Here is a 26160-nt window from a genome sequence, read left to right as displayed (position 1 = left end):
AACCAGTCGCCCAGCCTGTTTGCTGTAATGTGACTGGATGAACGAGGAGCACAGCGTGAACGATGCGAAAAAAAGTCAGCCACGATTGCGCAAAACGTCCTCTCGCACCAAAGAGGCGTCGCAACAGTCCTAAATACAGGAGTTAAACGGACCGCGCAGGCGGGCGAGGCTCAGTGGTGCGAGCGAGTAGGAGCTCGTATAGCAGCGGCACTAAATGGGGTAAGCGAACCGCGAGGTTCTTTGTTCGCGCGTTTCCTTGTTCGGTGGGGTTCATGATATCCATCCAGTGCTATGCAATACACGAGCCGTTCTCTTCTAGCAGCAGGCACACGGCGCACCAGGCGACCACCCAGTGTCACCATGCTCCCACTTCCAAGTCTCGTCGCCTTGTCCTCAATCTCCATCTCCATCTTGATCTTGATCTTCTCTGTCCCAGACGTTGTCGTACAATTAGTTCTGCACAGGTCGTCAGCTCGGTTACTCCACTTGTCCTGTTCCATCATGATACTCGCGTACTGTGCGTACAGGGCCGTACTGGAGAACTTGGTGCCCTGGCGGATAACCTTCTCGACGGCATCGAGGAAGTCGCGCTCGGTGGCCACCTTGCGACGCGCACGGATGGCAAACATGCCCGCCTCGGTGGCGACCGACTTGAGTTCGGCACCGGTGGCGTTGGGGCAGAGACGGGCAATGAGGTCGTAACGGATATCGCGCTCGACGCTCATGCTCTTGCCGTGAATGCGGAGAATGTGTGCGCGGCCCTCAACGTCGGGCAGCGAGAACTCGACCTTGCGGTCCAGTCGTCCGGGACGGAGAAGAGCAGGGTCCAGAGTGTCGGGACGGTTAGTGGCCATGATGACCTTGATGTTACCGCGGGCGTCGAAACCATCCAGCTGGTTGATGAGCTCGAGCATGGTACGCTGCACCTCGTTGTCACCGCCGGCACCGTCGTCGAAACGCGCGCCACCAATCGCGTCCACTTCGTCAAAGAAGATGATGCACGCCTTCTTGCTGCGCGCCATCTCGAACAACTCGCGAACCATACGCGCACCCTCGCCAATGTACTTTTGCACGAGCTCGGAACCAATGACACGGATAAAGGTCGAGTCTGTCCTGTTGGCGACGGCACGTGCACAGAGGGTCTTGCCGGTACCGGGAGGACCGTAGAGAAGCACACCCTTGGGAGGCTCAATACCAAGGTTGGCAAAGCGCTCGGGCTACCACTGTCAGCTGAATGTCACAGTCGCTCCGAACCGGGCTGACTCACTTCCAAGAGAGGCAGCTCCACAACCTCGCGCAGCTTCTCGATCTGCTCCTTGCAGCCACCCACGTCCGCGTACGTGACCGACGGACGCTCCTCGACCTGCATCATGGTGACCGACGGGTCAATCTTGGGCGGCAGGGGGATGAGGATCTTGTAGTTTGTCCGGTCGACACTGTTTGGTTAGCCTCCATCAACCGAACCATGAACCCACCCAACACGCATGCCTTCCTCAACATCGGTAGGCGAGACACGGTCGCCAAGACCAACAACAAACTTGGCAACCTGCTTGATGGAAATGACATAGCGGTCACCGTCGGGGTTACCGGCACCGGCACCGTCCTGGGGGTTGAGCGGCTGGTCCTCGGCTTGAGGGTTGGCTGTGATGTCAGTGGACAGCTCAAGGGGTCCGGCGTAGACCTGTTCAACTCACCAGCACGGATGATAGTCTGGCAGCGGGCAACCTGCAGAGGGTGCTCGCCCTGGCGCTGCTTGTCGGCCATGGTGTCCCAGAGGTTGGCGGGAGCGAGACCAGTGTCCGACTCCTTGACGCCCATCTTCTCGTCGACGCGCTTCTGAATGTCCTTGATCTCACCCTCAATCTTCTTCAGCGACAGAGAGTAAGGTCCTTGGCCCTGTCATGGGTGTCAGTCTACCATTCGCCACCTGCTTTAGGCCCTCGTAGTTGTCATGACGCACGTAGGTCTTGAGGATCTGAATGTCCGACTCATCGAGGGCTGGAAGGCAACAGTCAGCAACAATATCGGGCAACAACAAGGCAGGCGGCAAGGACGCACCAACAATCTTCTCCTCCTTCTCGTCCGTGGCCTTGCGCTCGTCTGTTGTCAAGTGTCAGTACACGGTGCAGGCCAGGAGAGCATGGTTGCGCGTGCAGAACGTACACTTCTCCCAGTCCCTGTTTGTTCATGTCAGCGGTGTGTCCTTGCAACGCGCGTCGACGCGCGCGTCTTGAGAGCACGCTCGTCAGCTGCTGTACTCACTCCTTGGGGGCCATGTTGGGTGGGGCGGTGCGATGCCTGTGTCTAGGGTGTTCTTAAGAGGTCTATAGGGTGTTTCTGTGTAGCGTCTTGATGAGCGCTGTTGGTGGTGGTGGAGGACGGATACGGGAAAGGGGTGTGGATAATGGTCCTGTGTCTCTGTCTTGGAATGAGCGAGAGCGTCACTGGCAAGCAAGCACGCATACGACATCGCCGTCGACGGGAGTATTTGGAAGCCACGTGGTAACCATATGGCACCATGTTACGTAACATGGACGTTTTTACGTTACGTAAAACCGCTTGGGTGCCACACTCGGCGTTTCGCGAACCAAACTGGTGTTCGCTGTCGCCGCCCAGGCAGCGGCCCTCCTGGCCCACCGTACGCGGGCGGTCCGCCTGCCCAGCCCGGCGCCTGGCGCGCCCTGTGCGGTGGGTGGCCGGCCCTACAGTGGGAGGGGACTCTGGCTGCTCGCTCGCCAGTGTGTGCGTGCGATTGTCGTTCAAGTTGACGAAACCTCTTCTCTTGTACGACCACCCGGAAAACACTCGTCAAAATGGCCAAGTCCAAGAACCACACCGCGTGAGTAGACAGGCAACCAACCTGCACACAAGGAGCTACCGTGCTGACTGTCATTCTAGCCACAACCAGAACAAGAAGGGTGAGCGTCAAAATCCAATCTCCACCGGCGGCGAAGGATTGAAGGAAGAGGGGGATTGAGGGATGGGGAGCGAGGAAGTTTTGGCAGTGGGCGGGGAAGGGACGACAGCGAGCAGACGTGTGTCTGTTGGCAGGGGCGTGCGTGCTCGCCATGCTGTCTCCCCTTTCCTGGCCTGCCAGAACTTTCGCCTGTGCTCCCATCTGGCCAAACCGCGAATTTGGCCAGACCGCGGTTTAGGATTTTTGGACGACGACGACGACGAAGGAAGCGTCCCATGACCATACTTCACGACCAAGCACAAGTGCTAACGTCCAGCCCACCGCAACGGTATCACCCGTGTGCAGACCCAGCGTTACAAGTCGCTCAAGGGTGTCGACCCCAAGGTGCGTACAACAGCCTTGCCGAGCTGTGGATGGACCCATGAGCTGACATGTCTTCCTCATTCCCGCAAACCTCGAAACCCGTTCTTTCCACCTCGTCATTCATTCTCCTCCTCGTTCCCTCGTTCCCTCCTTTCCCACAACAGTTCCGCCGCAACGCCAAGTTCGCTGCCCAGGGCACCCAGAAGGCCGTCGCCGCTGCCAAGAAGGCCGCTGCTTCTGCTTAAATTAGCGTCCATGCGCGGCGCACTCTAGGCGTTTCCTGAGGGAGACCGTTACCGGTAGAGCACTGGTTGTCCCCTTAGGGCGCGGTGTACCATCATTCATGTGGGATGAGAGCATTGGCCAGAAATACTTTCAGCAGGGTTGCACGGAGCAAGAGGAGCACGGAGCAGATCAGAAATGTCGCGCGAGAGATCAACTGACCCATGAACTTCATTCCGTGGCTACATTCGTCTGTGCTATGATGAGGAGTGACTCGAGAGAGAGGGAAATAGAGAGAGGGACGAATAGACTACATCTTTCACGACTAGGCCTTGGGGTTGGCGACAGCGTCGCCGTCGGCAGGCTTGACCTCCTTGCCAGCATCCACATCCGCCATGATCTTGTTACGCACACGGGCGTATCCGCGCCAGTACCGCATCCACTCTTCGCCGCGGCCCACACCATCCTCTTCATCCTTCTTGGTGTTGGTGGTTCCGCTCTCGGCCGCCGCGAGGGTCATGGCGCGCTCGTAGCACTCGCCCGAGTGTTCCAGGCGGTGCACGCGGTCCTGTTCGCTCTCCTTGGACCCGCCGCCGCGCTCAAGGAAGACGGCGTGCGTGTAGTATGCTTCGGCCGCAGTCAGGAGCGTATCGCGCACAAGGCGGTTGGCGGGCTGCTCGAGGGGAGTCCCGCGCGGCGAAGTGTAGGCCGTTGGGAGGATGGGCGTGAGCTGAGCGAGGACAGCCTCGGACCGGTCCGTAGAGTTGCCCGTGAGGTCGATGGGCTTGACGCCCTTCTCCTTGCGAGCATAGGCCACGCTGGCGCGGTGCAGGTTAAGGAGAGCGGCGCGCGACTCGAGCCATGTCTCCTGCAGAGAGGCCGGGCCAGTGGACGAGGCCGGGACGGCGAGGCGGGCAGACACGGGGAGCAGGGAGATGGCGAGGGACTGAACCGCAGCAGCCGCATCGAGCGAGCCGCCCTGCGCGTCAGCCGCCGAGGCCGAGATGAGCAGCGCAAGCGCGGCACGGAGGACGGGCGGGGCGAGCTTGGGGTCAGAGGCCAGGGGAGGCACAGCGGCAGTCTCCTTGAGTGACGCAGGCTCGGCAGGCGGCGCGGGGCTGGACTTGTTGCCCCAGCTCCACCAGCTGCTGCTACCGCCGTTCGAGGAAGACGAAGAGACAGCCTTGCTGGCCTTGATAGCAGGCAGGTCGATGTGAGCACGCTGCAGACCCCAAGCCCACCACTCCTGGGCCTCGGCGCCATCGCCAGAGCGAGCCGCAAGGTCACCAATCTTGTGCGCTAGACGCATGGTACGTGCGGTGGGAACGGGACCGGGGCGAAGGGGGTCGGCATGGATCACACGCTCATACAGCTCCTTCGCGTGCTCGAGAGTTTCCGGGGTGTTGAGGCGCTCGAGGACACCGGCCTTGAGGAGCAAAAGGTCGATGGCAGTCGGGTCAACGCCGTCGTTGGGCTGGTCAGCGCTGAAGGCCATGACCTCTGGTGGGCCCGCAGCGCGCGCACGGTCAAGCTCGGGTGGGAAGACAAACCCGCGCTTCTCAGCAGCGGTAATGGTCGCGTCGATAAACTCTTCGGCGAGCTCGTAGCCACGGTCCGTACGGCGGACACCGCCGCCACCGATCATACCGCGCCGGCTGCCAAAGCTGGGGTGAAGAGAGTGATGGCTGCCAATGGTGCTCGTGTCGCCCGAACCCCACTCCCAGAACAGGTATGCGCCGCGGAGCGCATGGCGCGCCTTGAAGCCAAGACGTGGGTCGGTGCCGCCGCTGAACCCGCCCGTCCATGCCTGGTTCTCATCGGCCCAGGCAAACGTGTCGTCGTCATGGGACCGGGTGGGAGCCGCGAGCTGCACGTGCTCGACGTACTGGTGCATGCCCTCGTACGCTGTGAGAGCTGTAGCACCGAGACCAATGACACCATACGCGACATAGCGGAGTGTGCGTCCAACATAGTGGACCGTGTAGCTGAGCGGAGCCGAGTAGTTTTCGCGGGGCATGTTGGAGGGCATGGGAGCCGTGGCCCGAGGGGTCTGCGTGGGGACCGAGCTCATACCGCGAGCAGGCTGCACGGTGGACTTCAGTCTCAGCCGTGAGGGGCCCGCGAGGGGGCGAGAGATGGGCCGCATGGCGAGCGACATGGTGTAGGACGGTTGAAAGGAGTGGAAGAACGTCACCGACCGGCGTTGTTCCTCGAGATTGTTCGGCAGAAATCGACCTCCACCGGCGGCGACCGCGGCGCAGAGGCCAATGGCAGGTGACGGAGTGTATTTGTGGCAGATGAGATTGTGCTGTCTAGGCAGTCGTCGTCGTCGTCCTCGTCGATGCTGCTTAGGCGGTGAACAAGCGTTCGCAGTAGAAGCAGAGCGACCGGCCCAACTCTTTGTAGGGCGCAATGGTGCCGTCTTCCTCGGTAGTGTAGGTTACGTTGCAGAGCACTTTTGTTGCCATCAGTGTGCTCTTGTGAGGGAAACCCCATGTCTGCTCACGTCCTTTGTTGTCTCCATTCTCGTCTCCCGGGCACACCTGCTGTTGTTTGACTTTGGGCTTGATCTGCTTCTTTGGGAGGGGCCTGCTTGAAAAGAGAGGCTTCGGGGGAGGGTTGGAGGTGCGTTTGGCCGCAGCCGACGACGCGTTGGAGGACTTGGACTTGGCCTTCTTTGTGGTGGATTTGGGCGTTCCCTTTTCCTTCCTGGTCATTGAAGTGAGTGAGGTAGGGGTGGATGGATGGGTGGCGTGGATGGGATTTGGTGTTGTGGATGGGAAAAGGACGAGGGCGTGCATGAGTTGACCGTGATGATGGAAAATCGATGCAAGTCGTGTCAACCGCTCACACACACACACACACACACACGGACCCATCTGCTCTGATGATCGGACAGTCAAACATTTGTCGTCTGAGCGTCCAACTGCAACAACGTACAGCGCATCCTCTCATCACAACTGATGCTTCTTCCCTAGCATTTGCATCGGCCGTCCCGGTTACCAGACGTCATGACAACCCCCCACCTTTGGATGTGGATTGCACTGGAACTGTGCCCACATACATATATTTCAAGCCTACCTCCTCTTCAGAACGACAAGATCGACAGCAGCAAGACAACTGCACAGGACACAAGTGCAGCGTCTGAAATACCGGCACGGGCCACAGCGTCCCCGGCCTTGGACCCAGTGGAGGTCGAAGACGCAGTCGACGTCGCCGCCTTTGAGCCCGTCGCTGAACTGCCGCTGCCAGTGGCACTCGCAGTGCTTCCATTGCCACTGCCAGCAGACGTGTTTGCGTTCATCGTGGCCTGGGCAAGAGGCTCGCTGGTGACCGTGCTTGTGGCAGCGCTGATAAAGCTCTGCATGTCCGCCGAGCTGTTGTAGCCCCTGGGACACAGGTGAGCATGCATACATGCAACGCAATGACCGACTCACGTAATTTGGTTGATCTGGAGCTGGCCTGACCCACCACTGGTGTAAAGCCAGCCTACAATGCAATGCGTGAAGGGACCGACGACGACGAGGGAAACGTGTAGGCGTACGTCACATTGCATCCGTTGTAAGTGCCCAAGGAGACAAGGTCGTCGTGCTTGTATGTGGCCGCCTCGTTGCCGTTGTAAATAATGACGCTGCCGCCAGCGTCGAGCGTAATGGACATGGTATAACCAGCGATGCCGTCTGTGGCGGGTCAGTTATTGCACTGTCGCCCGATAGCAATGCTCAATACTCAATGGCCCACACACTCACCACCAAACGACACCGTTCCGTTACCGTCCGAGGACAGATTCATGGCATCCTGCGAACACGCGCTCGTCGCCGGGGTCCAGTCACCGCCCCAATAGACGTACGCGGATGATGTGCTCAGGTTGACGGGGACAATCGTCTCGCCTGGCTTTGGCTTCACGACGATGATTGGGGTACCCGCACCACCTCCGCCAGCGGCTGCCTGGCCTTGGACGAGGGCCACAAACGTGGCAAGGGCGAGAATTAGAAAGAGCATGTGTGTCGCTGTATGTGAGCCGCGATGGCTACAGCCTGATACATAGTTGATATATATACACTCAGTAAGGGCTATCGACAACACCGCCAATGCACCATGTGCTTCCAGTCCACCTGACACGCCCAACAGCACCGCCCTTGTCGGTTTGACAGCTCCCAGTCCGCCGACCTGTGGGGTTTGGGATGAGGTGACGTTAGGAGGGCTGCCGATACCCGCAAGAAAGACGGCTCCATCCTTCCCTGGCGCCCTGGGTTTGATAGCACGACTCTTTGGCCTTGTGCGGCACCCAGAAAAAGCAACCCCAAGGAGTCCGATTTAGCACACGGTCGCGTCGTTGATCAGTGATCAGTGGTCCAGTGATCCAGTGACCACCTCCGCGACCCACAGGTGTCTGGCGACGTCAGAAACGGGTGGTGGTGCCTGTACCGCTCCCGGCAGGCCCGGCACACTGTTGCTCATAAGCTGCCAAGCTTTGTCTAAAGGCTGAAACTGGGTGTGGAGTCTGCTGGCCTGCTTGTATCTCACTCCCCCAGCTCCATGCTCCAACCTCATTCCCAAAGGTGACATCCCTGAAAAGTGTGCATCAGTGATCTGTTAGTTGCCCACTCGGGCGAGTTTGCACACCGCCACGGGATCGGCACTGCCACACCCAAACTCAAACTGCGTCAAGCATGCCGCAAACAAAGGGTTAGAAGGCTGTCAAGAACGACGACGACGCCTTTTGGAGACTCGTTGCGAGCGCGGCGAGCGCGGTCACTGATCCTGGCTGGTCACGAGTCCATTGTGACAACGCGGGTGAGCGTTGGGCTCGAAGCGGTTTCTTGGCAGGACCGGTCTGTTACGCATATAGCCCCGTGAAGAATGGTCAACATTGCCAAGAACCATAAGAGGGCGGCCCCAAAGGACCGACTGACAGGTTCGTTTGCCTGTTCGATGGCGGGGACGCTCGAGGGTGACACTCTTTCTGGACATGGGCGGATCCCACACGTCTCTTTCATTCTTGTATGTATCTGCGCCGACAGCCGACAGCCATCCTCGGGTTACACATGTCTTCACATCATTACCGCTCACCCTCACCCACTACCCAACGAGAACGATGACTCCGATGTCCTTGAGGCTAATCAAAACGTGACCACTCCTATGCACATCACCGCCTGGGACTAGAAAGCCGACACAAAGAGGACAGCGGCACATGCGACGACGGCCGCGCTCCGGACGTTGATGCCGGCACGAAGCACGGCACCGCTAGCCTGGCTGGTCGCCGACGTCTTGGCCGCCGACGTCGAGGTGGCAGATGACCCCGATGTGGCAGATGACCAGGCAGAGGACGAGGAATCTTCACTCTGTGCGGCGTTGAGGTAGCTCTGCATGTCGGCCACGTTCTTGAACGCGCTGGCATTGTCAGGACCAGGTTCACCACACCGAAAGACGCAAGGTCCACTTACACGACTGCGTTGACCTGCATTGCGCTTGACTGGTCCGTGCTGCTTGCCATCCCAATGTCGAGGGTGCAGACGTGGTCCTGGGTGTTCTCAAAGGCGTACGCATAGGTAATGTTGCAGTTTTGGTACGTGCCCAGCGGCGTCTTGAGGTTGCCCCATCCGTACGTGTAGTCCTCGCCGTCAATGTTGAACTTGACGCTGGCACCTTTGGGAACAGAAAGGGACATGACGTATCCCGCAACATCGGCTGTGGTTCCTGTTAGAACGCGAGCGGATACTGACGTTTGACACTCTTGAGGGAAACTCACGACTACACTTCATCGACATGCTGACGTTTGAGGTGGCGACCCTTGCGTCTGACGCACATGATCCTGTTGTCGTCTGCCAGTTGCCTTGCCAATCGACGTACGAGTTCAAGTCGGCCGCAATGATCGAACTGCTGCCCATGGTGATGGGTGGGATACTCGACGATGGCGCGTTTCCAGTACCGGTAGCCTCAGCAGCTTGCGTCGTGGGGGTCGTTGTTCCAGTGTCGGTGGCGGTGGTGCTTGTGGCGTTGTTATCCGTGGATGTGTCTGTGCGAGGCTTAGTCTCGGACGTCACTGACCTGTGCACTTACTCGCACAGCATCCGTCGCTGCAACAGGAGAATCCGTCAAGACAGGAAGTGGCGCCGGCTGAAGACAGTTAGTACTATGCGGCAACTCGAACGAGATGAGATATCTCACCACAACACGTTCCGCCATACACAACACAGGTGTTGGGGTTGTCGGGACAGGCTATTGAGCCAGCTTGACAACCGCTCGGCGCAGCGCATGTCTCGCCAGTGGGGCAACACCCGTTTACGCCGTTCTTAGTGTAGCAGTATGTTCTTGAACTGCGTCAGCTGCGCCACTTTTCTGCTTCCAGTCAGGATACAGGAGGATGCTCACCCAGCAGAACAAAAGCTGCCACCACCGTCTGTTGGCGAGTGTTAGCCACAATCACAGCAGGAGGATGCCCGACTCACCACAGCACACTGAGCCGTCTGGTGCACAAGAAGAGGAGCTGTTACACGCGGTGAAGCCTGTGGGGCATGCCAATGCCGCACGCTTTGACACGGGTCCCATGACATGGGCAAGTGGCGAACGCTGGACAAAGCCCCAGTCCATCGGCATAAAACGTCCGACAATGACCTTGGGGACGGTGAGGGTGGGCGAGTTGGCAGCCGCCACTCCTTCGATGGCCAAGGCTGCCACTAGAGCGAGGTTGAGGAAGATCATATGGCCAAGTTGGTGGTGTCTGATAGAGAGTTGTTCGAGCGAAGGTGGGCCCAGCAGGCTCGAGACCCCCATGATAGATATACATATTCCCACCCCACCACTGAAAGGACTGCTACCAGGTGCCACCTTGCTTGAGTGGCCTTTGGGAAGCTGGCGCGGGCGCCAACCGAGAACCCCCACCCAAACTGCACAGCACCCATTGGCCAGATGAAGAGTGCGATGGACAAGCCCAGGCATTGGATCTGGCTCCTCTTGACTCTCATCGTCTCGGTTCACCCTACAGCCGTCCCCGCGTCCGCGGAATGCGGTGGGCAACGGACTGTGGATGACAGAGGGCGGACACCGCCCAGCACGAAAAGCGCTGCCCAGTGATCCAGTGAGCTATCACTCACCCGCTCTGCGATCACCTGCCTGTGCAAAATAGGGATGCAGGGCCAGTCTCCGGATCCCCGGCGCGGGCGAGTGGAACAGACAGGAGATCCAGAAGAATGGGGGGTCTGGGCCGCGCAGCCGGCCAGTGCCACATTTTGAGCGACAAGGCGAAGGGCACAAGGGCTTGGCGGCCCACATCCGGACACAACAGCGACAGTGGACGGAACAAATGGGTCGGTGGCTTGAACATTACTTTCGGTCCCTCACCTTCCCGCGCTCTCTCGCACGTTCTCGCTCGTTGGGCTCCTGTTGCTCGGCACCTGTCCTTCCCAAGCCGCAAGCCGCAAGTCGCAAGCCGCCATTCTCGTTAACATTTGGGACATTTGGCTGAATAGCAGGAGATCTGGTGGAGCCGGCCGGCCGGCGGGTTGTCCCAGACGCGGACAGAGACATGCTCTCTCCTGTGGCCTGTGGCCTTGTCTCTGACACACCCACAGGGTGTACGGCATGCCGCTGCGGATAACCCACCGAGCAGTAGGTTGGTAGAGATAGGAACGTCTGAAATTGAGATCTCGGAAGGGAATAATCATGCTGTCAGGAGACGCACATGGAAAAGCGGACAAGCTGGGAAATTAAGAGTGGGCCCAGTGGCCAGTGACAAGAATCCGGCTTCTGCGGCGGTTTCGTTGTCTTTTGTCTGTGGGTCAGCAGATCAGCAGACTGAGGCCGCCGAGGAATGGACTCATTCCAGGCCCACAGGAGAAAGCAGAAGAGATCGACAGTGTACAGCACACGACTGGCTGCAACAGACCCAGGATCTGCCGTGCCAAGACTGACGCTATCATATATTTACGGAATCCAGAACGATGCTGGTGCGCTGCCTGCTCCGGGTTTGACGGACATGCCAACAGCGGTGATGGGACGGGCTGTACTTGTGGCGGCACAGCTGGCTCAATAATGGCTCGCCGCTCGCACTGCATAAATGTATGGGTATGCCAAGCCATTTGCAGACGTCGGAAGGTCCGACATGGCATAAATGCGGGGAACGATCATTAGCCTGCCAACGTCATGATCGTCAACACACGTTCACGTCGGCCGTGATGATCGACAGTCCTGACGCTTGGCATCAGTTGCCAGGCTTCAGGTGTGGCGGCGTGCGGCTTTGCGGGAACCCGTCCTTGGCACAAACTAGCTGGCTATACTGAACAGGCCTCCGAGATTGAAGGGCTTTGCCAGGTCACTAGGTCACCTGATGAGAACATGCCAAGGCAAGAGAAAGAGACAGGCGGATCAGTGGATCAGTGATAAAGGGATCGAAAGGGCCTCGACGTGGAGCCGGACGACCTGGACCCCACACATCCGCTTCCAGCTCGGATCAGCCGGTATTGATTCCAGGTGACCAGGTGTCTCCCCGTCTGCCGACGCGTTTGAACGTCGACGTTGGTTGTTTCTGGCCGTTGAGAGCCAGCCGCGGGCCGCTGAAGACACTATGGAGTGCGCACTCTTTGCTTGAAGCGAAGCCCAGTACCAAGAGGTCGGGACTGTACCAGAGTTGGCTGCTTTGGTACATGGCCCTGTTGATTCCCACTATTCAACTACCGCTGTCTCGAACGGGGGGCATGGGTCGATGGGGACACGCGTATGCATGCATGCGTGCGCGCGTGTCAGTGCCAAGTCAAGTATACATGGATATCAACAGGTGAAGATGGTACGTTTATTAAGGCCCAAACCAGTGGGTGGTCCCTCTCGGCTCCTCGTCTCGTCGGTTCCTCGCTCGCTCGCTCGCACCCCCGTCCTCCTCACCACATGGTCCAGTGACCCCACCCAATCTCCCACTGGCGCCTGTACCTGCTCGCATTGCTGGGCAGCGTCCTCCGCTTCCTCCCGTCCGTCTCTTCGGGTGGCTTGAGGCCCACCTCGAGCGTCAACTGCTCCACGGCCTCCTTGCCCCGCTCTGCCAACTCTTCCCACTCTTCGGTACCCGGCAACGTCTCGTCCCCCTGTAGCAGCGCCGCCACCCGGAAGGCATAGTCGGACACGGTCCCCTCGCTCACGGCCGCATACCACACAGGCCGGAGGTGGAGGGGACTCGTGAGCAGCGTGGTGGCAGTGATGGGACCCGGGTGTCGGTGCCATTTATGTGGGATGTCGCCCATCGTCTCTGCATCCGACAGGAACGACAGGTACTCGCCAAAGCCCACTGTGATGGATGCATGTCAGCCCGCGTGACCTCGGAGACACCTCGGACCCATGACCTCCCCCGCGGGGGTCCGTCAACCCCACGCACGCCCAGGTCGCCGCCGCGCTGCTATACTCACCTGCCAGCTCGTGCAGGAGCGACACTCGGCGGCGGAGGTCGACGGCAATGTCGTAGACGCGCTTGTATGCTGGGATGTGGTTGAGCTTCTGGGCGCGGGGTTGGAGGAGCACGAGGTGGGCATCGAGGTACGCCGCAAACGCCTGCTCAAAGGCCTCCACCACCGCGTCAAACGTGTTGATGAGTTCTTCCCGCGTCACCTGGACGAAACGTCTGTCAGCCCGTAGTCTCATAGTCTCGTCGCCCTCCTTGCCTGTACTCACCGTCTGCGGCGCTCCCTCGGCGTCCACCCAGTGGAAGTGGGTGAAGAACATGGCGCGGTGCGGGTGCGGCAGCGAGTTCAAGCCCTTGTTTCCGACCCCGGCGTCATCGGGCTTGACATGCTCCAAGAGCGTGACCGTGCCCGACTCGCTCGTGGCCGGCTCGGTAGACGACGACGGCGGCGGCGGGCGGCGCACCACAAAGTCGTACCGCTCAAACCACTCTGGATGCGCTTTCCACGGCACCTCGTCGCCGCGGATGGCCGTCTCGACGAACCGCACTACTCGGTGCGGGGTGCTGTGCCCGTGCGCGTGGTGTGTCATGCCGCCTGCGCCCGAGACGGTGATGCGCGGCGCGACCATGAGTGAGGAGTGGGATGGATACATGGAAGGGAGAAGGGGGGAGGAGCGTTGGTGATGGCTGCTAGAGCTGGCTGCTGGTTGCTGCTGCTGCTGCGGCGGCGGCGACTGTTCCACCGAGAGCCCGCACCCGGTGTGGGTTGATCCGGGTAGCACTAGAGCGTATTGAATGAGACACGGGGGGAGGGCAGCGTCGGGTCAGGAGCGTGATGCTGGGTATCAACGGCCCATGGTCTGCTGTGAGTGGGGATATGCATGCGGCGACACCTACTCGTCCCGATGGGTGTGCAAGTCGTTGTGTCTCGAGACCGACCGGCTGACGACGGCAACGACGAAGACGGCGATGAGGGATGTTTGCAAATGAAGATAATCTCCCGGCTTTTGTGTTCAGGGCCCGCCCACAAATGGACACCTATAATTCTCCAGATGCCCAACGCCCGTCGCCGCCCGGCCGCGCACCATCGTGCGTAAAAAGCTCGCCATGCTCGGTACTGCGATGCACATCGTCAGCATGCACGCATGCACCGACCTCGCTCCATTCCGGTCAAACGGGTTACATGTCTAAATTCAGAGGCTACTAAAAGAGAAGAAAGAGAAGGATCGTTGTCGTGTCCGCTGCAGTGTTGAAGGGGGTGAGAGTGGTCTACTCCTGCATGCGGCGGAACGTCTCCTGGATCTCGTTGTTGAGCTGGTCAAACTTGCCCGTAATGTCCTGCTCGGTCTGGGTGTTGGGCGACTCAAACTTCTGCTGCGAGAGCTTGAACATGACGTCCGAAGCGCTGTCGCGGATCTTGGCAAACGTAATGTCGGGGTGGGTCTCGACAGTCTTGAGGGCCAAGTCGTTGAAGGTGATAAAGTTCTTGAGCATACCGGCAGTCTTGTAGAAGGGGCAGTAACGGTCGTACTCGGAGATACCGTTCTGCTGCAGGAAGTCGTCCTTGAGCATGCGGGCAATCTCGAGGGTAATCTTGTCACCCTCGCCGAGGGCCGACTTGCCGACCAGCTGGACAATCTCGGCAAGGTCCTTGTCCTTTTGCAGAATCTCCTTGGCCTTGGTGCGCATCTCGATGAAGCCAGGGTTGTGCTTCTCGTAGTGAGGGTCGAGAACGTTCAGGTACTTGGAGTACGAGACGTTCCAGTCAACCGACGGGAAGTGCTTGCGCTGGGCGAGGGCCTTGGACAGACCCCAGAAGACCTGCACAATACCGAGCGTGGCCGACGTGACGGGGTCGGAGAAGTCACCACCAGGAGGCGAGACGGCACCGACGACGGAGACGGTACCCTGGCGGTTGGGCGAACCGAGACAGGTGACCTTGCCGGCACGCTCGTAGAAGCCTGCAAGCTTGGCACCGAGGTAGGCAGGGTAACCAGAGTCGGCGGGCATCTCGGCAAGACGACCCGAAATCTCACGAAGAGCCTCGGCCCAGCGCGACGACGAGTCGGCCATCATCGAGACGTTGGTACCCTGGTCACGGAAGTACTCGGAAAGAGTGATACCAGTGTAGATCGAGGCCTCACGGGCAGCGACGGGCATGTTGGAAGTGTTGGCGACAAGGGCGGTACGCTTCATGATGGGCTCCTCACGGCCATCGCGCTCGAGGGTGAGCTCGGGGAAGTCGGCCAGAACCTCAGCCATCTCGTTACCACGCTCACCACAACCGACATAGATAATAATGTCAGAGTTGGAGAACTTGGACAGGGCCTGCGAAATGACAGTCTTGCCGCAGCCGAAAGCACCGGGGATGGCGGTGGTACCACCCTGGACCGAGGGGAAGAGGGCGTCGAGGACACGCTGACCGGTGAAGAGGGGGTAGGTGGCGGTCTCCTTCTCGGCAACGGGACGGGGGGCACGCACGGGCCAGAGCTGCATGAGCGTGTGCTGCGTGGTCTTGCCCTGGAACTCGGTCTCGAGGACAACGTCCTCGACAGTGTAAGAGCCCTTCTCGGCAATGTGGGTGACAGTACCCATGGCACGAGGGGGAAGCATGATCTTGTGGTTGTCGACAAGCGAGTTCTCGTAGACGGAACCGAAAATGTCACCACCAGAGATGTGGTCGCCGACACGGAAGGTCGCAGGGTTGAAGTCCCACTTGATCTCGCGGTCAAGAGCCTGGGTGTTGATACCACCTGGTATACAGCGTCAGCGGGCGCGGTGGTGAGATAGGGACGTGGTTGAGACGGCTGAGGGCTGCATGGCGCGGAGCCAACCACAGCTCACGCGGCGCAACCGTCATACCTCGCAGCGACACTTACGGGGGATGTAAATGGACTGGCTCTTCTCCTGGATGCCCTTGAGAGGACGCTGGATACCGTCGTAGATGTTGGTCATGAGACCGGGACCAAGCTCGACCGAAAGCGGCTTGCCCGTCCTCAGCACGGGGTCGCCGACAGTCACACCCGAGGTCTCCTCGTACACCTGGATGGTGGCGCGGTCCGCCTCGATACGAATGACCTCTGCATGTTGTCAGCTGAGGACGAACGAAGTACGACAGCAGACCAAACGAGGGTTGACAGAAGCGCAGGGCGGTGTTGCTTACCCCCGCCGGCACGTTTCTGTGTTGCTTTGGCTACTCACCACCAACCAGCTCGTCGTGGCCGACGCGCACCAGCTCGTACATGGCACAACCGCGCATGTTCTCGCCAATAACGACGGGACCCGACACGGAGAAGACGGAGCCGAACATGCTCTCGCGGTGCTCGTCCCGGATCTAAAGAGTCGTTGTCAGCCACCCGTTGCCAGTGGGGGGCACGAATTCGGGGTCGGCGGCCTATCGCTCCGAGCACACCCTTACGGCGGCGGCGACCGGGTACGTACCTTGGGGAGCTGCTTCTTCGCGTTCTCCATAGCGCCAGCCTGGGTATGGTGTCAGTGAGGGTGGACGAGGACGACGAGACGGTGGTGAGTTGGACGTGATTGTCAGGGAGCCTGTGACGTACCATGTTGGGCAAACTGGTTTCCGGCGACGGGGGGGTTGGGGGTTGAGAGGGGGGGAGGGGGGAGCTGTGTGTGTGGGCGGGTGTGAGGGCTCCTCGCGAAGGGTTGTGTATCGGCTGCGAGAGAGAGAGTGCTCTTTGCCGGTGACGGTTGGAGGAGGAGATGGATAGGATGAGATGCGAGATGCAGTTGTCCCCCTCGTGCGTGGATGGTGGGAGGGGAGAGACGGCGCGGCATCCAGGGGGGGAGACGCCGGAGGGAACGGTGACGAAAGGGCGGCAGGTGGTATCAAAAGTGGATAGACACGTCATAAAGTCTTATCGGAGCACGCGTGCAAGCGAGCAAGCTCACCGTGGCGCGAAGAGGCGACAAGAGGCGACAAGGACCAGGACAGCGTGGGCATGTAATGCCCAGGAGGTGCATCGTCGTGGTCTAGACATCTATGACTGTGCTCTGTACATGTCCCGGGTGCTGGGTAGTGGTGGTTGTGGCAATGTGGCAGCGACGATCACTAATCCACTCGCTCATTCCTTTGTGACATCGTCCCCCTCCCCCTCCTTGAACGCCTTCGCACCCTGGCCCCACTTACCAGCCTTGGGTCCCCACGCATCTTCCACACCCCACGCATGCACCTCTTTAATCTTGGGAGCACCCGTCCTCGATCCAGCCCCGGATACAGACACCGATGCCGTCGCAGGCTCAATGGCAGGTTGTGATCTGCCCGGCGCAGTCGCCTCCCTCACTTCATGCTTGAACGCCCCAGCCTCGCGTGCCATGGAGTCGGTGTCGGCCACAAGCCCGCCGCCGCGATGGATAATGGCGCGTTTGGCTGGTGCAGTGACCTGTCCCTTGTTCACGGCCGCTTCCCAGCCCCTACTCGCCGACGCGAGTGGGAGCCACTCCTCTTGCGCGTACGCGGGAGATGTGACCATTTCGATCAGACGTGACACGGCTCGTTTCTACGATAGACAAAGGAAACAGCATTAGCAAGAAGATCTGCACACGTATCGGGCACTTCCTACACTCACATACGCAAACCGTTCGTCCTCGCCTGTGAATATTCCCATGACTGCAAACGAGCTTCCCAAGTCGGCCCTGTCGAGCTTTTCGCGCTCGATCCGGGTCTTGGGGTTGTACACTGACACGTTTGCCCTGGGCTGCGCGGCGAGCGTCTCACTCAGAGCCTCGGCTTCGAGAGCGTCCATCTCGCGATGTTGGTGGTGCTCTGGGTCGAGGGCTGGGTCGAGCGCGTCGGGGAAGAATAAGTGTTCCGGTCGCTCAGCGGCGCGGACGTAGAGTTGGCAGCGGGACTCGTCTGGAGGGTGGTTGTCAGAACAAGGTCGCTTGAGGATTGTAGTCATTTCCGCAGGGAAACCCCTCAAGCATCTGGACTTACACAGCGCGTCGATGAGGTTGATAAGCCGCCTCGCCTCATTCTTGTGCTTGAGCAGCAGGATGGGCACGGCGTCAATGTAAAACGTCCGGAACGTGCTTGCCAACGTGAGGTAATCTGCTGGGCCCAGCGCCGTCTCGCACAGCTCGTCAAAGGGGAACATGCACGCGTCCCCCTTGGTGGCCGGCACGCGCACCCGGCGACCATACACCACCAAGTCGCGCGGCACTGGTTCCCCACCTCGCTCCGCCGCCCAGGCGGCGTCAAAGAGGTTGTCATCCAATGTGACCCATTTGTCGTCCTTGTCTCCTTCACCTATCCGGCGCCAATCGCGCCCGCCGTCGAGTTCCACAACCTCACACCTGCCCTTGAGCGCGTCGAGGAAGCCGGCCATGCGTTCGCGCTGCACGCCGTGGTGGTATAGGTCGTCGGGCACGCGGTTCTGGGCGCGTGTCAGTTGGGGTCCTCGAACTGTGTCTGGCAACTCACCGAGCAACACAGGACGACGCCACCCAGGCGCCAGTACCAGCTCAGCACGTCACGGAGGAGAGCAGCCGAGCTGGCATCCAGAAGCTGGAGCTCGTCAAAGCTGACTGAGTCAGCCATATCTGTTCCCCATACCCACTAGAGAACGTGATACTCGAGTATCATCTCCTTGGCAACTGCAGGCGGGGTCAGCTCAGCTCGACAAGAAGCCCATTGCGCAGCTGCACCACCACTGCACCTCGCACAATACCCACTAACAAACGGGATCGTGTCCCGCGGATCGTCCAGCGTCGCGTCCTTTTCCGCCCCGTCCTCGTCGCGCTCGCGCCACCGTCCGCTGGCAAACACTGCCCGCCAGCCCTGTCGTCCCGCGACCTCCATGTTCATGCGCGCCTGCCCGGGGGCCGCACCCACTCGCCGGCGCTCCATCTCAGCAAACACCTTCTGGTACAGGCCGAGCGTGAACGCGTGGTAGTGGTGGCGGGCCTTGCGCGCGGGAAGAGCCGCATATAGGAGCGACAGGAGGAGCGACTTGCCCGAGCCCGGTGGGCCCGTCAGGAGGATGCCCTGTGGTAAAGTCAGCACGGCGTGGTCACCATATACTGGTACGGTACCTTTGGCGTTGTCAACGCTGCAATCTCCTCGTCGCCGCTCAACACCTTGACAAGCGCCTTGGCCCTATCGCTGTCCCCGAGCCCACTGCTGTCCTCGGCGCGCGACGCGTATCGCAGCCACCACGGGGTACCCTTGCCCACCGCGCGCGGTGGCGATGGGCCGAGCTTGGCCAGCAGGTCCAGGGGCGGCTCGTATTCCGCCAGATCGTTGTATACATGGCGCAGCTAGCACGGAACGCATGTCAGCTGGACAGGACACTGTAGCTGGGTGTGGTGCGTACCTTCATGACGATGCGGACCTGCTCGTCATCCCACGTCAGTCGGCCCTGTGCGACCAAGGAGCGGTACGCTTCCAACAAGTCCGTCGTTGCTGGAACAGAGGCCTGGGAGGAAGAAGCGGGAGCCATATCTGCCGCATCGGGATCTGCGGCAAGAGCTGGACGAGCAGGAGCGGCGTGTGGGGGAGCCAAGGTAGACGGACCGGAGCTGGGACTGTTCGCCGCCCGCAGGCTCGTTGTTGTTGCGATCCGCCGTCGGTACCAGTGTACCCCAGCACCCGCATTGTCGCCCAGTCTGAGGACGTGCCGCCGTGTCGCCGAGCGCAGCATCGGTGCTCTTGTGCACTGCAGCATGTCGAGATGGATATATGTGAAAGGGAACAGATGCAGCGCACTCACAGTTGACTCACGTTGACGGCCGACCACGAAATCGCGGGGCTCCAGGGACTCCAACCGTGAATTCGGATCTGATAAGACCCAAACGGTGTCCATTTTGACTGTTTGACGCGATGTGGACGCTCGCTCTCATTACATGTGCACGCATATGCATGGTGTAAAGGGGTGTGGGTGGGGGGCATTGACGACATGGGGAGATGCTACTATAAACATGCAGCGTGATGCGATGTGACAGGCATGATATGGAAATGGATGGACGAAAATGACTGGGGTGATCGGACAGGGCCCATGGAGTCTCTTCTCTTTTCTCTCGTTCTCTTTCTCTCTCTCTCTCTCTCCCTCCCTCTCTCGTTCGGAAGAACACGCTCTGGGGAGGGCAGGGCAGCTTCCCTCTGAACCACATAGCTGTGGCTCTACACTGTTGTGCGCGCTCAACGGCGCTGAGGCGCCGGGCGGATGGCTTTGACAAACTCAAGGAACGTCTTGCGGAAGTCGCGCGACTGCTGGGTGCGCAGGCTCTGCACAAACTGCTGCGCCATCTCGGGCGAGCAACCCAGCTTGGGCAGCATGTCGCTCACGAGGTACTCGAGACCCTCCTTGCCGCGCGCCTGAACCATGTTGCGGATCACCATGGCAATCTCGTACATGACTGGCTGGCCCGACTTGATGGCGAAGGACGCATCCAGGGGCACCTGGAAGCCCGTGGGGATGAGACGCTGGTAGATGAACTGCTCGTAACCGGGGAGGGCCTGAGCAGCGCGCTGGGCCTTGGTCACCTCGTGCTGGTTCGTCGGGGGTGCGAGGCCGCTGGCCACCTTGACGCTATAGTCGGACTTTGCAGAGTCGGCAAACACAGGCGGCTCGGTAGCGGCCTCCTGAGACGTGCCCCAAGCAATAACTGACTTGGCGAAGAAGCTCCACGCCAGACGCTGTGAAGCCTGATCGCCGCAGCTCTTTGCCAGCTCGAGCAGGGCAGTGAGAACGTTCTCGAATTCAGGCTTGTTGCGGTCGGTGATGAACACGCCCTCGAGGTTCGAGTTCATAAGAGCCGTGAAAAAGTTGAGGTAGGCCTCCTGCAGGCGACGCTGGTTGACCGCCTCGTCGGTCCCGGTAACTGGCAGCTGCAGGACGGCAAAAATGCGGGAGAGAAGCGGGAGGAGGAGCATATCCATCGTCTCAAAAGTGTTCTTCTTGAGACGGTGCATGAGCAAGGAGAGGAAGCCGAGGAAGTCGACGAGCTCGGTAGGCTGGAACTCGGTGACGACCGATGCGACAAAGCGGGGGACGAGTTCGGCAATGGTGGAGCCAATGGCGCTCACAAACTGCGAAAAGGCAAAACGGGCCGAGTCGCGAATGATGCGCTGCGTCTTCATCACGTCGAGAGCCTCCAGGAGCGCCTCGGTCATCTGCTTGAACGGCTGCTGATACGGCTGCGCGTCAATCTGCTCCTCCGAGACCGGAGGGAAGCCCTTGGCAAAGTGACCCAGGGCGAGGAGGTGGTGGTGGACGCCAAGAACCGCAACCAGGTCGCTGGGGTTGCGACGGTACTGGTCCAGGCCAGAGCCGATGCCAGTCATAAGAGGACCGGCAATGGCCGCAAGGAAGTTCATCTGGCTGCTGGGGTCGGAGCGCGTGAGGTAGACCAGAACACCGGCGGCCTCAAACAGGTGGAGCTGGTCCTGGAAATAGCTGCGTCCCGTAGTCGCCTTGAGCAGGACGTCCTCCTCGGCGGTGTCGGCTTCGGGAAGCTGGGGGTTGATGGCCAGCATGTCCTGGAGTGACTTGAGAATGATGGGGATCATGCTCGCCTCGAGCTCGACACGACACTCCTTGATCAGACGGGTGAGGAGGTAAAAGGCGCGACGGCGGACGCCCTCGTCAGAGTGGTGGATACCGCGGCCGTCGAGGAGCGACTCAAAGATGGGCTGGATAGCTCCAGGCTTCACCTTCCAGAAATCAATGTAGCGAACACTGATCTCAAAGAAGAGGAGCTGGACACTCGGGTGCGGGTACGACGCCAAGCCCGAGGTCATGCAGAGACCGAGGAGCTGGCCAAGCGGAGTGAGGGGGAACTGCTCATAGTCGATCTTGGCGTTGGGATCCAAGTTGGCAAGCGACATGTCGGCCGATCCCGTAGGGGTCGACTGGCCACTGGCCATTGCCGCGTCCCCGCCACCCAGCTTGCCGCTCGAACGAGCCATGCGGAGGGACGTCTTGGACAGGAGCTCTGGGGGAAGCTCCCAGAAGGCAGCGCGTGTGTTGCTCTTGGAAATCTCGCCAAAGGTGTGGACGAGGTATGCCGCGAGCTCGGCCTCTTGCCACGAAATGGACCCCACGCCCGAGGTGCTCAGGCGTTCCAATGTGCCGACAACAATGTTGGCCACCACCTCGGTGTGGAGCGACTTGTCGATCGACGCAATGTTGTCCATTGTGCTGCGGAAGCTCTTGCGCATGGCACAGAACGCAGCAATGTCCTCGTCGGTGTCGGGGTCGCTTTCTTGCACAATCTCCCACTCGGCATCGGCGGGCCACTGAAGTTGGCGCACCACAACCTCGAGAACGGAGAGAAGGAACTGGCGCTTGTTGGCGGGCAAGGGATCGGGAGCACGAACGTTGGACGGACGGCCGTTCTTGGGAGGAGCGGCGACAGGGACTGGCTTGTACTTTTTAAACTGAAACCGTTAGCTTCCGCACACGGTTTCTGACAACCATCGAATCTTACAGTCTTTAGCAGGTCCGAGACACACTGCGAGATGGCGGTGGGCACCTCTGGGTGGCGGTCGCTGAGGAAACGAAGGACAAGAGGCATGGCGTTGGACAGCATGGCGTCGGCCTCGTTGCGAATGTGCTCGGGGGCCTCCATGTCGTCCATTTCGGTAATGGCAATGAGCTCCTCGCCATAGCAGCTGAGAAGACCAGCGAGCTTGGTGCGGAAAACAACCAGGTCGGAATCGTCCTTGGCGCCTCGGGTCTCCTGCTCGATGGGGTCGACAAGGGGGACAAGGTCAAGCACACGAAGGACCTGGATTTTCTCTGCCGGGTTCTTGATACCCTTGTTGGCAATGCTCATCAGCAGCTTGGCCGCGCCAGTCCGAAGAGTGGTGTTGCCCTGCTGCTGGAGCACCTGCGTGTAAAACGACAGCGTCTGCGGGGTAAGGGACACGGAGAGGTCGATCCAGGGGGTCCAAGCAGCCAGAGCACGCAGGGCAAAGTCCGTGACCTCGAGCCACTTGCGGTCGCTGCTGAGGGGGAGGCCCATACTCGCGAGCCGCAAGAGGCCGTCGACGGCCAAACGCTCGTCACCAGTGGTGCGCACAGCGTCGCGGATCGCTCCGTCACGCTGGTTGAGCTCCTTGGCGTATACCAAGAAACGGCGAGCATACTCGCGGGTGGTAGCGTCGTGAATCTCCTGGGCAATTTCCACGAGCAGGTGCGTCACGAGCAGCGGGAGGTGCAGGTTGGTGGCGCCGTCCTGGGGGACAAGGAGGTTGATGAAGGGGTGGAGGAAGGTGGGGATGAGGGTGGGGTAGACGCCAGTGAAGAGCTGGGCAATGGTCAAGGCAAGCTTGTTGCGAAGGAAGGCCTGGCGGCCCTCACACGACCCCTCGACAAACTCGGTCTGCACAAAGTCGAGCAGCGCCTTGTACATGCCCTGCTTGGCCTCGGGGGTGATGGACTCTGGCCTGGTGATGTTAGCTATGGTGTGATGAGATTGGGGGCGTGGTAGCTCACTTGCTGGTGAATACTGCGCCAATGACCTGCTGGCAGAACATGCGAGTAGCAGCGTCAAGCTTCTCCTTGCCGTCCTTGCCGGTGGCTCCCTCGGATGGTGCACCGGCGCCTTGGAGGTAGAGTGCGAGACAGTCCTGTATGCATGTGTCAGCTGTGGGATTCCAATTTGGTTATGCTTCGCGTGTGTGTCTGTGTGTGCGCGGTGCGTGTTGGCCGCGTTGGGGCAAGGAAGACCCAAACCCCTCGCCACCGACGAGGGAATGAGAAGAAAGATGCCGCAACTTTTGCGTGGAGGGGAAGAAACACACCTGCCATGTCTCGTCGCAGGCCTCCTTGACCTGACGGAGGTAGTCGAGAGCCTGCTGCTTGAGTCCTGGTTCCACTGCGGGGTCTGCAGCGAAACGGATCGCCTGGGGAATGTTGGCGAGGTGAGGGGACTGGGGGGAGGCCATGATGGGAGTGGTGGGTGTGTTGTTTGGCGTTTTTGGGAGGAGAATGGAGGGGTGGGGGGATGGTGCTTGTAGGAGGGGGGGGGGATGGGAGCACGTCTTCCCGTCTCTATGCTTGTGGGTGAGCGGCGAGACAGGAGGATGGGGGTGGCGATGAGTGTGACGGGATGAGCAGAGGAGGGTGTGGAGTGTCGGGTGATGGTGGTGCACTGGTTGCCTTTGAGTCGTCTGCCAGAGACACCACTTGTCCCTTTGCACAAAAAGGTCGACACGCTCGCTCGCTCGCCGCCGCCGCCGCTGCCGCATGTGGCCGCTGGCCGCTGGAACCGCCTGGCTCGGCCTGGGCGCGCGCACGCGCGCGCCCAGGCTCTGAGGGCAAGAACATTCCGCCAACAATACCCACACGTCATTTATCTCGCCGCTTATCACGACTCACGCCACCGGCACTGGCGCACTGGATTCATGTATGCACATCATCGCCCACTTGCTGTCTCCAGTACCACAACCCGATTCCAACCATGGGCGCTCTCCTATCCATACCCATCATATCAGGTGGCGGAGCCCTCGCTTCCACCCTCTGCTCAGGATGCGCAGTCTTCATGGGTACGTCCACCACCACCACCACCATCTGGCCTGTGCTGTTGTAGGCAGACAGCTAGCTGACCATGTCCACCAGGGGGCACCGCAGCATCGGCTTTCTGCAAGTCGTGCAACTGCAACTCGTCCATCGCGACCCGCGTCGGCTTTGGCGTAGGTGGCTTTATGATACTGCTGTGCTGACCCACTCCCCAGCTCATCTTTGCCCTGTCGTCCATGCTAGCATACTTCTCCCGCACCGACATTGCCATCCGCTGGCTAGAGAAGATTAGCTGGGACTGGATCAAGATGGACTGCTCGGGAGGCAAATGTTATGGCCTCTTGGCCGTCCATCGGTTCTGTTTTGCCCTCGCCCTCTTCCACATCATCCACGCCTTTATCCTTATCGGTGTCCGCTCGACCAAGGCCAAGCGCGCCGCCGTCCAGAATGGGTAGGCCGGTCATAACCGCACAGGACCCAGCTGACGCGTCTTCAGATGGTGGGGTCTCAAACTGCTGGCATATTTCGCCCTGCTGTTCATCTCCTTTTTGATCCCCAACGAATTCTTCATGTTCTACGGCAGCTACATTGTGCCCATTGGTGCATTTGCGTTCATCCTCATCGGCCTCGTCCTGCTCGTTGACTTTGCCCACACTTGGTCCGAGACATGCCTCGACAACTGGGAACGCACCGACTCCAACCTGTGGCAGTTCATCCTCGTCGGCTCGACGTTTGGCATGTACCTTGCGTCCATTGCCGTGACGATTGTGCTGTACGTCTTCTTCTCGGGCGCGTCGTGCGGCCTCAACACGTTCTTCATCACGGCCAACCTCGTCCTCATGATCCTGGCGACCATCCTCGCCATCTCGGGCCCTGTCCAGGAAGCCAACCCCAAGTCGGGCCTTACCCAGGCCGCCATGGTCGCCGCATACTGCACATACCTGACGTCGTCAGCCGTGGTAAACCACACCGACGACGGGCACTGCAACCCCCTCCAAAAGGCCACTGGCGGAACAAAGACCACCACCGTCGTCCTCGGTGCGCTCTTCACATTCGTAGCCATTGCCTACTCGACCACGCGCGCTGCGACCCAGTCCAAGGCCCTCGTCGGCAAGGGTCACCGCGCCGGAGCCATCTCTCTCCCGAGTGACGAGGCAGATGACGGCGAGGTTCGCCTCATCACCAACCAGCCCAAGGGCCGCCGCGACGAGATGCGCTACCAGGCCATTCTGGCGGCTGTCAATGCCGGATCGCTGCCGGCCTCGGTCCTCGACGAGCCCGAGGACGACGATGATGAGATTGACGCTGCAATGGGCGAGGAGCGCGACGACGAGCGCACGGGCACAAAGTACAACGTGAGCTTTGAAATAGTTTGCGATCAGACCACAGCTGACACAACCCGCCAGTACTCGTGGTTCCACGTCATCTTCGCCCTCGCGGCCATGTACGTCGCCGGCCTGCTGACCGACTGGGCCGTCATCTCCACCTCGCCCGTCGCCCACCCAGACCCGGACACCACGCCCGTCGAGGATTTCTTCTCGTCCATGGCCGAGCCGGACGTGTACATTGGCCGCTCAGAGGCCACCATGTGGATGCGCGTCGTCAGCAGCTGGATCTGCTACGTGCTGTACTCTTGGAGCCTGTAAGTTTGCTCTGCCTTGCAGAGTCGGGTAAAACTGACAACTGACATTTCACCCGCAGTGCCGCGCCCGTGCTCATGCCCGACCGTTTCGGTGACGAGTAGGTTTGTCCTCCAGGCGGATAACTCTATCCTGTCTCTGCAA

The 26160-nt window shown here is 60.1% G+C and overlaps 11 protein-coding genes across 11 annotated transcripts; 2 read left to right on the top strand and 9 right to left on the bottom strand.

Annotated features, from left to right (window-relative positions):
- Window positions 1-170: 170 nt before the first annotated feature.
- On the bottom strand, window positions 171-2276 carry RPT1 (26S proteasome regulatory subunit 7; the record flags this gene model as incomplete). Its single annotated transcript, XM_028620929.1, has 8 exons — window positions 171-1217; window positions 1268-1436; window positions 1476-1641; window positions 1695-1896; window positions 1961-1998; window positions 2059-2100; window positions 2164-2177; window positions 2263-2276. The coding sequence occupies 8 exons, from the start codon at window positions 2274-2276 to the stop codon at window positions 171-173; spliced, it is 1692 nt and encodes a 563-aa protein (XP_028471804.1).
- Window positions 2277-2813: 537 nt separating this feature from the next.
- Window positions 2814-3525, top strand: RPL29 (60S ribosomal protein L29; the record flags this gene model as incomplete). The annotated part of the gene is made up of 4 exons (XM_028620928.1): window positions 2814-2839; window positions 2899-2918; window positions 3234-3301; window positions 3445-3525. The coding sequence occupies 4 exons, from the start codon at window positions 2814-2816 to the stop codon at window positions 3523-3525; spliced, it is 195 nt and encodes a 64-aa protein (XP_028471803.1).
- Window positions 3526-3827: 302 nt separating this feature from the next.
- EHS24_005402 (uncharacterized protein) lies at window positions 3828-5660 on the bottom strand (the record flags this gene model as incomplete). Its single annotated transcript, XM_028620927.1, has 1 exon — window positions 3828-5660. One exon carries the CDS (start codon window positions 5658-5660, stop codon window positions 3828-3830), a length of 1833 nt encoding a protein of 610 aa, XP_028471802.1.
- A 190-nt stretch (window positions 5661-5850) lies between these two features.
- EHS24_005401 (uncharacterized protein) lies at window positions 5851-6219 on the bottom strand (the record flags this gene model as incomplete). Its single annotated transcript, XM_028620926.1, has 2 exons — window positions 5851-5957; window positions 6009-6219. The coding sequence occupies 2 exons, from the start codon at window positions 6217-6219 to the stop codon at window positions 5851-5853; spliced, it is 318 nt and encodes a 105-aa protein (XP_028471801.1).
- Window positions 6220-6590: 371 nt separating this feature from the next.
- EHS24_005400 (uncharacterized protein) lies at window positions 6591-7504 on the bottom strand (the record flags this gene model as incomplete). Its single annotated transcript, XM_028620925.1, has 4 exons — window positions 6591-6891; window positions 6940-6975; window positions 7047-7182; window positions 7252-7504. The coding sequence occupies 4 exons, from the start codon at window positions 7502-7504 to the stop codon at window positions 6591-6593; spliced, it is 726 nt and encodes a 241-aa protein (XP_028471800.1).
- A 1160-nt stretch (window positions 7505-8664) lies between these two features.
- On the bottom strand, window positions 8665-10207 carry EHS24_005399 (uncharacterized protein; the record flags this gene model as incomplete). Its single annotated transcript, XM_028620924.1, has 5 exons — window positions 8665-8896; window positions 8950-9193; window positions 9255-9493; window positions 9878-9905; window positions 9955-10207. The coding sequence occupies 5 exons, from the start codon at window positions 10205-10207 to the stop codon at window positions 8665-8667; spliced, it is 996 nt and encodes a 331-aa protein (XP_028471799.1).
- A 2171-nt stretch (window positions 10208-12378) lies between these two features.
- EHS24_005398 (uncharacterized protein) lies at window positions 12379-13519 on the bottom strand (the record flags this gene model as incomplete). Its single annotated transcript, XM_028620923.1, has 3 exons — window positions 12379-12779; window positions 12898-13096; window positions 13160-13519. 3 exons carry the CDS (start codon window positions 13517-13519, stop codon window positions 12379-12381), a joined length of 960 nt encoding a protein of 319 aa, XP_028471798.1.
- Window positions 13520-14159: 640 nt separating this feature from the next.
- Window positions 14160-16361, bottom strand: VMA1 (H(+)-transporting V1 sector ATPase subunit A; the record flags this gene model as incomplete). The annotated part of the gene is made up of 4 exons (XM_028620922.1): window positions 14160-15643; window positions 15770-15970; window positions 16092-16224; window positions 16332-16361. The coding sequence occupies 4 exons, from the start codon at window positions 16359-16361 to the stop codon at window positions 14160-14162; spliced, it is 1848 nt and encodes a 615-aa protein (XP_028471797.1).
- Window positions 16362-16975: 614 nt separating this feature from the next.
- On the bottom strand, window positions 16976-19351 carry EHS24_005396 (uncharacterized protein; the record flags this gene model as incomplete). Its single annotated transcript, XM_028620921.1, has 8 exons — window positions 16976-17410; window positions 17480-17766; window positions 17848-18286; window positions 18334-18403; window positions 18470-18506; window positions 18585-18897; window positions 18945-19169; window positions 19226-19351. 8 exons carry the CDS (start codon window positions 19349-19351, stop codon window positions 16976-16978), a joined length of 1932 nt encoding a protein of 643 aa, XP_028471796.1.
- A 698-nt stretch (window positions 19352-20049) lies between these two features.
- Window positions 20050-23802, bottom strand: LOS1 (pre-tRNA nuclear export protein; the record flags this gene model as incomplete). The annotated part of the gene is made up of 4 exons (XM_028620920.1): window positions 20050-22290; window positions 22341-23301; window positions 23351-23484; window positions 23659-23802. 4 exons carry the CDS (start codon window positions 23800-23802, stop codon window positions 20050-20052), a joined length of 3480 nt encoding a protein of 1159 aa, XP_028471795.1.
- Window positions 23803-24317: 515 nt separating this feature from the next.
- On the top strand, window positions 24318-26120 carry EHS24_005394 (uncharacterized protein; the record flags this gene model as incomplete). The annotated part of the gene is made up of 6 exons (XM_028620919.1): window positions 24318-24402; window positions 24476-24549; window positions 24592-24827; window positions 24873-25731; window positions 25783-26018; window positions 26078-26120. The coding sequence occupies 6 exons, from the start codon at window positions 24318-24320 to the stop codon at window positions 26118-26120; spliced, it is 1533 nt and encodes a 510-aa protein (XP_028471794.1).
- Between the last annotated feature and the right edge of the window lie 40 nt (window positions 26121-26160).

Source organism: Apiotrichum porosum, assembly GCF_003942205.1.
Source record: "Apiotrichum porosum strain DSM 27194 chromosome Unknown scaffold_22, whole genome shotgun sequence".
In the NCBI taxonomy this organism is placed as follows: domain Eukaryota; kingdom Fungi; phylum Basidiomycota; class Tremellomycetes; order Trichosporonales; family Trichosporonaceae; genus Apiotrichum; species Apiotrichum porosum.
Note: the sequence above shows the minus strand (reverse complement) of the source record. Positions and strands in the feature narration are given on the sequence as shown.